At 29.1% G+C, this 10123-nt stretch overlaps 1 protein-coding gene across 1 annotated transcript; it reads left to right on the top strand.

The window, feature by feature from the left end:
• Positions 1 to 5140: 5140 nt before the first annotated feature.
• LOC135948828 (arrestin domain-containing protein 3-like) lies at positions 5141 to 9277 on the top strand. Its single transcript, XM_065498282.1, has 4 exons — positions 5141 to 5423; positions 7807 to 8159; positions 8371 to 8932; positions 9002 to 9277. Exons 1-4 carry the CDS (start codon positions 5285 to 5287, stop codon positions 9124 to 9126), a joined length of 1179 nt encoding a protein of 392 aa, XP_065354354.1. The 5' UTR covers positions 5141 to 5284; the 3' UTR covers positions 9127 to 9277.
• The last annotated feature ends 846 nt before the right edge of the window (positions 9278 to 10123 follow it).

The following is a 10123-nucleotide window of genomic DNA, read 5'->3' as shown; positions in this document are numbered from 1 at the left end:
GCATAGTAAGCTGTCTTTGACTTGAATGATATAATAGAGATTTTTCTACAAGGTATGTGAGTTGCATGCGTTATTTTAAAGTATAATAAATAACTAGATATAATGTTTTATATATCAGTGGAAAGGTAATGAAATGTAGTTTTCAAAACCTTTATTATTTTAAAAACTACTTAATTATTTTTGGGTGAAAATTAATAAAATGTAAAATAAATATTTTTGGGAGATGTTGGAAATAGTTTAAGCTTTTGATAACTCATCAGCAACCTCCAATTACTTTCGAACGTTAAATAAATTAGTTCGTTTTAATTGAACAATGTTCATATATTTAAAGGTTTTGGAGAAACTTTAAATATATATCAGATGAATATTTCTCAATGTTACACACGGAATGACAAACTTATATATAACCTCATTTACCACTTGTGGTGGTGGAGCGTGTAAAAAGAGTACCAAATAGTTTACCTGAATTTGGCCCAATTTGGAGTTCCAAATAACACTTTGTTAGTTAATTTTAGTATGAATCCAGCAACCAATGTTAAAAAAATTATCCAAATTTGCTTAATAATTTCAAATAAAATGTATAAAATATAATAATCTACACCAAGTAAATAAGCAATATCAATAATTTATATTCGTGATTGATTTTCGGAAGTGAGCCTTATATGGAAGCTATGGCCAATTATTGACCGATCACCATAAAATTAGGTCGTGAGATTTATTTCTATATAAAAGTTATTTATGGTAAATTTTGTGTGGATACCAACATTTTTTTAGAGATTTATGTACGTCAAAGTGATTTTTGGAAGCGGGTCTATATGGTAGCTATGACTAATTATGGACCGATCGTAACAAAATTTGGTGACATGAATTTTGTATATATGAAAATTATTTGAAGCGAAATTTGTGGAGATACATTTATATTTTAAATATTTATGACCGATATTTCGGGAGGACATTTGTATGGGGGCTAGGTGAAATAATGGACCAATTCCAGCAAGTTTCAATAGGCTGGACCACGGGACGAAAAAATTACATGTAACAAATTTGATCGAAATATCTTCAAAATTTTGATCTGTACTTTGCGTAAAATCTTTACATGGATAGCCAGAGCACCCAGCCAGACGGACGGACATCATTTAATCGACTCAAAAAGCGATTCTATATTTTAAGGTGGATGTTAGACCAATATTTTTGGGCGTTACAAACATGGTGGTGTGGGTATAAAAAGTACCAAATTAAACAAAATTTGCATCCCTTAAGTGTTCGATTTTCCCAAAAAATACGATTTAATTTTTTTTCTATGTATATTGGTTTAAAAGATACATAGGGAACCAAAAGAGTACCAAAATACAGTTTTCATCCGTTTTATCCTCTAAAAAGTTCGAATTTCGAAAGAGGAACCCCAGTGAAAAGTTCATGCTTTTAGTTTCAATCGTTTGGGACTTTATTAAATAATACCTATCAACCTGAAATTTGATGAGCATTTGTTTAATTTTATTATGGCTTAAGAAAGTCAACTAACAAGTGAGATTCTCTTCATTGCTTAAATAAGTTTTCGTGCATCACTACCAGTTCGAAAAGTAAATAATTATGTACATACTAATAAAAACAACACTGATCTACGAAGATCGCGTGAGCATGATGGGGTATATATTCCCACATGCTCAGTGCTTTTAGTCTATTTTTTGGAAAAATCGTTAAAATTATGAAAAAAAATCGTTAAATTCGTCACAAAAATTAAAAAAAAACGTCATCAAACCGTCATGACTTAAAATCATGTTGTATTCATTCAATTAATTTTTTTTTATAAAAATTGTATTTCTTTAAATAAAAAGCATCAATCAAACACTAAAAACATCGAATTTAACAAAGATAAATTAACAGTATTTCTTTAAGTACATTAATATTTCGGAAACGCTGGATTATTGTTTGATTTGACCTTTTTCCAGAAAATATTAAAATCAAAAGAACTTGCGCTTATAAGAAAAGACTCCATAGAATTAATTCTTAATTCCATTTTTGAAATCAAATTAAACTATATCTCTTAACCATTACGGTAATGAATTCATTGTGAATTAATTCATAGACTTAATTCATTTGTCCTTCAAATGTATGGAATTCATTCCTATGAGAATCAATTGCTTATGGAATCATTAAAATGTTTCTTAATTCAAATCCATTACAAAATAGCTTTAAGCATGTTTTGAATGATTACATTTTTCTTCAATTAGATTTTGATTATATTTGAATAAACACAAAATTTATAAATTTTTTTACAAGTTAATTACATTATGAATTAATTTAACGATTAAAGAATTATATTTAAATAAAAGCCTTTGGAAGAAGGGAATTAATTCACTGTGAGCTTTCACAGTGAATTAATTCAAAGTTCAGGGGCATTCGATATCGAGTAAAATGCATCGTAATTTTGTTACTTGCGATTATGGCATTCGATATCGAGCAAGAATTTCGATATAGAAATTATTTTTCGATACGATAGCTCAAGAATGCGGTGATTTGCCCGTGCTTATAAGCCAGTAGCTTAATTGAATATCAACTGATTTTTAGTTTCTCAGCGGATTTAGAAAGATGAAACTGAGGCCAATGGAATATATGTTATTTAAGTTACCTTGAGAAATCTTAATGTATTTCTCAAGTAAAAACATTGTTTTATTGTATAGTTCATTCTTATTTGTATCTATAACAAATTGATTTTAAATTTCAATTGTACATCGAAAATTCTTTAGTTTTACATAAATTTCAAGAAAAACTTCCTCTCTTTTTTATATATTTATTTTAAGGCTCAGATGCTGAATATTTTAAACTACAAATGTACAAATATAGAACCAACAATGTCCATTTCCTGACATGTTTAATCTAGTATTTAACTTTTTAGTACTTCCTTTAAGTAATGCAGAGTTTAAATTACTTTTTAGTACAATGAAAATTGTAAAGTTAAAAAATGTTTAATGCGTTATGGAATATTAAATTATCATTAAAAAATTACATATGTATTATTTATTTTATTTATATTTACGAAAATTCTAGTTGTGATTCTTCCGATTATCTTCAAATATATTAATGCATATTTTATGTAGTTATTTCGAAACACTAAAATAATAGTAAATACTTAGTATACCAAGTAGTCCGACTCTCTATTTTTTAAAATCACTCTCTCACATATACGGAAATTTGTTAAGTACTTTGCAGGACACTTTTATTTCCGAAACACAATCATTTTGCTCAAATGAAAAATAATAATTTTTTTTATTAATTTTTAACACACAATTTTATTTGTGGTAGAATTTAATTTATAGAACAGAGTTTCAATTTTTGGTATTGAAAAAAGAACAAAATTTAAATAAATTAAAACTCAAACTTTTTTATAGAACTCTGTCTGGTGTCTGGTGAAAATTAAAAACGCACCAACACATGTACATTTTTGTTACTAACACATGTTTAGATTTAGGTACTTTTTCACTAACACATTTTAGAGTTAGGTACTGCTGTCAAAGAGTCGGACTACTTGGTATGCTTTGCTTAGTACATAAATTACACAAAAACAAGTAAGAATGTATGGTCGGTCAAGCCCGACTTTTAAAATATCAATAATTTATATTCGTGAGTGATTTTCGGAAGTGGGCCTTATACGGGAGCTATGACCAATTATTGACCGATCACCTTGAAATTAGATCGTGTGATTTATGTCTTAATGAAAGTTATTTTTGTTGAATTTTGTGTATATACCAACATTTTTAGGAGATTTATGCACGTTTAAGTGATTTTCGGAAGCGGGTCTATATGGGAGCTATGACTAATTATAAACCGATCATAACAAAATTTGGTGACATGAATTTTGTATATATGAGACTTATTTGGAGCGAAATTTGTGTAGATACATATATAAATTAAACATTTATGATCGATAAAGTCCAATTTCGATAGGATATTTGTATGGGGGCTAGGTGAAATAATACACCACCATAGCTTTGGTGGTGTAGGGTATAAAAAACAAAATTTGAGTTTTGTGTTTAAAAAAATATAAATGTACATTAGAGTGTTTAACTATAGTTAAATATGAAATTTTGTCTTTCTATCATGATTACAACCCGTGCCGACTTGCGATTTAGTTTTGTGGTGCATTTACAAGGGGAAAAAAAAGCAATTTTTTCAGTTTTTGTAAAAATTTTGCCATATATTTGCAATTTAATTTAAAAGAATCGATATGTGTACGTAATTGTCGTTCTAATAAGACATAAAACACAAAAATTTGCTAAAAAATGTTAAAGTGTCTCAGGCCACTAGAACAAGAAAATAAACATATTTTGAGAAATATTAAAATAAGAGCTTATTTTTACTTAAAATATATACATATTTACTTGTATATGAGTTTTTGTCTTCGTAGGATACCGTTAACCTATTCGCAGTTATGACCAAAAAAAATAATTTTTTTTAATGGCAGTTTCAAAACTCCAATTTAAATTTTTTCAAAAATTTGTTAAACAAATTTCAGAATTTGTTGATCATCACTTGGGGATTTATTGTCAACATAATAGGGAATAAAAATATGGAAAAATTATGTCAATATCTCCTATAGTTTTTCCGTACCTGCGATTTAAATTTTGCGATTTTCGAGAAAAACTAATTTTTTGGCCATATTTTGGCGAATGAGCCGAATTTCCTTACTGTTATGATTTTTAAGTATAAGCTATTCAGAATATTATAGTCCATGCAATTTTAAATATAGTGTGAAAGTTTTACTAAAATCGGAAACCCTTAAATCGAGAAGGTCAAATGTGAAATTTTTCAATATTTGGAATTTCTCATGGAAAAATAGCGAAATATTATATATTTTTGGGCCGATTTTGATGAAACTTAAGAAAAATATAACATGAAGTCTAGTATTTATAATAACAGCACAAAAATTAAAATTAACCCTTTCTGCAATCATGATAGACTGGCAACACTGCTTAACATTATTTTCTCTTTTGTTTAAATTAGCAAACTTTTATCTCTTAGAGCCAGACAAATTCATGATTTTGTGTACTCTCGTATACTTTTGAGAGACACTATGTATTTAGATTTGGTAAATACTAAATAAAATATCTAAACATTTAGTAACAAAAAATATCTGGTGGAATGAATATTGAATAACTAAATTTTGTGTTTCTGAATATATTCTATTGACTTGTTTTTTTTTCTATAAATTAATTAACAAAAAAGAAACAATAGCTGACACAATGCAACTAATAATTAAATTATTATTATAAAATATTGTCCATATATGTACATACATGACTACAATCAAAAAATGCCTTCAACTTGTGAATTTCAATTAAACAATCCCAATGCGGTTTACAATAGTGGAGACATTATAAGTGGTGCGATTGTTTTGAACACAAACTCCCCCAAAGTTATAAGAGGTAAGTAGCAAATAGAACATGACTCTGGATTCATTAAATTTTATAACGTTATTTGAATGTTTTAAAATCATATGCAAATGCAGCATTCTAAAGTTCATTAGTATAACCTTGAATGTTTCAAAAAGAGATATGTATTTTTTTTACTGATTTATATATCTTTTCAAGAGATGAAAATTATGTTTTACATATGATCGCAATTTAATCAGAAACTGTGTTGCCACAACCTCAAAATATTTGTAACCAAGTTTGATTAAAAAAAATAACCAAAATGTTATAAAAGTAACCAAAAATAAAAATTGTTGCAAACATCATGTTTTAAACTTTTTGGATTAAAAAAAATATGAAATTTTTTTTAATACATTTTACACAGGTTAAATTTTATGTCAAGATTTCAACATTTAGAATATTACACAGTACATTTGATTTTGGGACTCAATTCTGACAATTGCACGTGAAAGTAGCCCCAAAAATAAGAACTTCTGCATCATTAGTTTTGTCAAGTTGGCTGCCGTAATAATTTAATGACCATACGAATTTTTTTTCCTCAAGGTGGATTTTTATCACTTTGTCTACATTTTAGCACGGTTATATCTCGTATACCGTACGGAATATCTCTTTTGTGGCTGAAGCAAAGTTGTAGATATTGAATAGTAGAAAAAAAACACGGAACATACCTACCCGAAAAAGGTGCCTTAAAAATCGCAAAAATGCCCATTTGACAAAACTAATGATGCAGACGTTCTTATGCTTGGGGCTACTTTCACGTACAATTGTCAGAATTGAGTCCCAAAGCAATGAACTGAAAAATGTTGTACTGTGTTATGAAAATAAATTCTTAAAAGCAAAATATTCTGAAAAAAGGACAGAAATAATTTTTTTTATTTTTTAAAAATTCTGTAGCCAGTAACGCAAAGAAGGCATGAATTCTTTGCGTTACTGGCCACAGAAAGAAAACAATTTTATAAGTTTTAAAAAATAAATTACACTGTCCAACAGCATTTTTGGAACAGAATAGCGACCCTATAATTCTGAAAGGGCATGCCGAGTAGAGCATTTTTGTAGAATAAACTTATAGTCCAGCTGGTCTGAATTTTTTTTTTTACAGTGGGTCAAAGTTTTAATTTTTTGATCGAAGGGAGCAGTATACTAACTGAAAAAAATGTTGTAAGTTAATATCTGAGAGAATTCTTATGGTCAGAGTTATATTGTGGAATTTTATGGGGATAATTTTTGTGGAAGATCTTAATGTTTAGCTCCTCTCTTTAGGGGACAATTTGACACTTTTTTCGAAAAAATTAAAAAAAGTCCTTTCAAAAAGGACATTTAAGGATTCAAATATTCTACGAACATTTTTTAGGCCTTATATACATCATTGTAATGGAAATTATAATTTATACTTTTTAATTTAGTTTTTAAAACTAAATTAAAAAGTATGTTTTTTTTAACGATACTATTTTAAATGAATGTTTTTAATCCTGATCTAATATGTAAACAAATTACACATTGAAATTAAATAATTTTTTTTTTTTCGTTTTATACTAGTGTTTTACGTTTTGTTAAATATGTATTATAAAAATACCAAAAAACAATCTTTGAAAAGGTGCGAAAAAGTACCTTTTGTTCTGCGGCTCCTCATATAATGATATTAATATAAATTTCGACATAAGACATTTAAAGTTTAAGCAATTAATAACTCTATCAAATTCTGTACAGTTCAGACCATAACTGATTCAAGTTCCCATGTGCCGAATATTCTATACCCACCATCAAGGGTATAGAATATTCTGCACAGAATATTCGGTGCAGAGCCCACTTTTCAAAATGGACTCGATTAATCTACTATGGCGGTGTAGGGTATAAGTTAATTTACCCAGTACCAAATTTATTATTTTTGCACACACATTAAATTTAACGGTATGTAACGAACTAAATGTTTAAGCTGGTAACATTAACACTGAAGCTGCTAAAAGCTCTAGAATTCGAATATTCTAGTTTTATCCGATAATTGTAGAAGCTACTCGAAAGATTGCAGTCATTAGGCGCTATTAGAGTTAACATCAATTGTCGTGTACATTATAAAATGTATTTTAAGTGGGTGTGTATTAAAAACACATAGTGATTATTAAAACTGTTATTGTGTAAGTTTGAATAAATAAAGAGTTGTTACAATTTTTAAACTACTAAACTGCATTTATTTGCAATCAAAAGTATCTGGTTTATTTAAAGGAAATAATTCACAATTTTTAAAAGGTAAAAACTTAACAATAAATATATATTTTTCTTTATAAATCGTTCGGTATTCGGTCAAATTTTACTTCGATTACTGAGTACAGGTATTCCGTCGAAATCTAACAAAAATCTTTAATTATATTTATAATTTCAGATATACGCATCATATTCCGTGGCGAAGGAAAAGTAAGCTGGACTGAAACGGAGAGGCGTAGAAAATCGGATGGTACTTACACCAATCACACGGTGAAGTATAAAGCCAACGAGTTGTATATCGACAATAGTACAACCGTACTTGGTGAGGGAACTCTGCCGGCAGGAACTCATACATATACATTTCAAATACTTGTACCGCTGCGTTGTCCCACCTCTTGTGAGGCTCGCTACGGTCACATACGCTACGAACTGATGCTTAAACTAAATAGGCCGTTTCGTTTCGATAATGAGTTTAGTAAACCGTTGACGGTACTTAAATTGCTGGATTTAAATTTAAATCCAGCTTTTAGAGTAAGTAAAGAAATTTAAGGCCTTATTCATAATAAATTTTTAAATTTGCCAAAGGTTTATAAAACTAATTTTGTTTAATAAACCGTTTATAAATTTAAACATTGATTATGAATAGTTATGGGGGTTAGAATTTAAATTGTTAATATGTTTGTTTAATCGTGCGAATGAAAAAATAATTTTCACATTTTCTTCCATATACTTACATATGTAGATTCCCATTGAAAGTGAGGATGTTTTTAGTTCCTGCTGTTGGAGCTGTTCAAATGGTACTGTTAATACCACGCTTACAATCCCATTCGGTGGCTATGCCATCGGACAGAGTATCAAGTACTCATTGTATATACAAAATCAATCAATGAACGACATTGAAGGCTACACCATCGAATTTAATCGGAAAATAATTTTTACTGCCCGCACACCACGTCACAAGGTACGCGAAGAAAAAACCACGTTACATAACAAATCATATGGTGTCCGCTGTTTACGTTTGACTACGCGTATTTTTGATGGCAATTTTCTAATAGTCTCCACACCTCCCACCACCGAGGGTGAGGGTATTATAAGTGTACGTTATTCATTAAAGGTGATCATAAGTAGTTCGGACAATAGTATAAGTGTACCAATAGTTATTGGTACAGTGCCACTGAGAGAGAGTATGGAAACGGCAGTACCTTCGCAAAATGATCGCCTTGTTACAGTGGCACCCACGGCACCCGAACTACGTCTGGTTGACCAAAGCGGCAGTGATTTGCCGCCAAGTTATCAGGAATTGGGTAAGTGTTACTTACATAATTCGATGTATGGCTTTTAAAATAAAATATTGGTTTCCCGTTTTTTTATAGGCCCTCCCTCATTCGAAGAGGCTACACGCAGTAGTTCACCCTTTATAGATACTGATAGAAATGAGCACAATCGCCATATTGGTTTTAGGCCTTTATATCCCTCGTACTCGCAAAGTGATACCTAGTTGAATTACCTCAAAATAGCCTTAATCCTTAACACGGAGCTACGTGAAAAAAAAACTTGCAAAACGACCTAGCGTGGGTTATAGGTCTTGCTGAGTACATTACAAATTGTGTAAAATAACAAAGAAGTTATTTTAAAAAAACCCCTTTTTAAGACCTGTAACTCAGTTAGGTTTTGTCCGACTTAAAATGTTTCAACGGATTTGGAAAGAAAACTGATTACGCTATAACATGATTTGCATTTTTTTTATACATTTACAAGTTATAGGTATTGTTTTTGTTAAGATTCTCTTAAAATAAACAAAATTTATCAACTTTTTTGATATTTTTAGCTTTTCATTGCTTATGAAAGCTTATAAAAATTTAAACAATGCTTAAAGAAAATCTAGTTCTTAACAAAAGCTTTAATAACTTTTGCCAATATAAACCGATTTTAACAAGTAATATAAAATTGTCTTTAAAACACTGACAATTCATTGAAAAAACTAAAATAGCTATTTTTGAATTTGAAAAATTAAGAAAAAAAATGCAAAACCTTTTATAAAAACTTACCTAGTTTCTTGGAGTATTTAAAAATTTGTGAGTTAGAGGTACTAGAGTACAACAACCTTCCCTAAAAGTGTTTTTTTTAAAAAATAAATAAAAATTTTGAAGGTGTTTCAAAATCTTTGAAAACGGTTTTTGTATGTCCTCGCCAGTGTTGCCAGGAGCTGGCAAAAAAAGAAGCTATATTGACTTCAAAAAAGGCCAGATAAAGCTAAACTGCTTTAAAAAAAAAGATAAAAAAAGCAAAATTAAGCATTTAGAAAATATATTCATAAAATTCATATAAAATTAAAACGGTACACATCAGCAGCAAACAAAAAAAAAAAGAATAAAATTAATCATTAATAATAAATATACATATACAGTAATGTCTCGGTTTAAGTAGTCTCGATTAACGTTGTTTTCATTATAGTCGTTGAAAGTTTTGTTCCCTTCAAAAAGCAGTGGACAATA

This window comes from Calliphora vicina, chromosome 1 (assembly GCF_958450345.1).
Source record: "Calliphora vicina chromosome 1, idCalVici1.1, whole genome shotgun sequence".
Lineage (NCBI taxonomy): Eukaryota > Metazoa > Arthropoda > Insecta > Diptera > Calliphoridae > Calliphora > Calliphora vicina.
The sequence above is the reverse complement of the archived record's forward strand: the minus strand, read 5'-3'. Positions and strand labels throughout refer to the sequence as shown.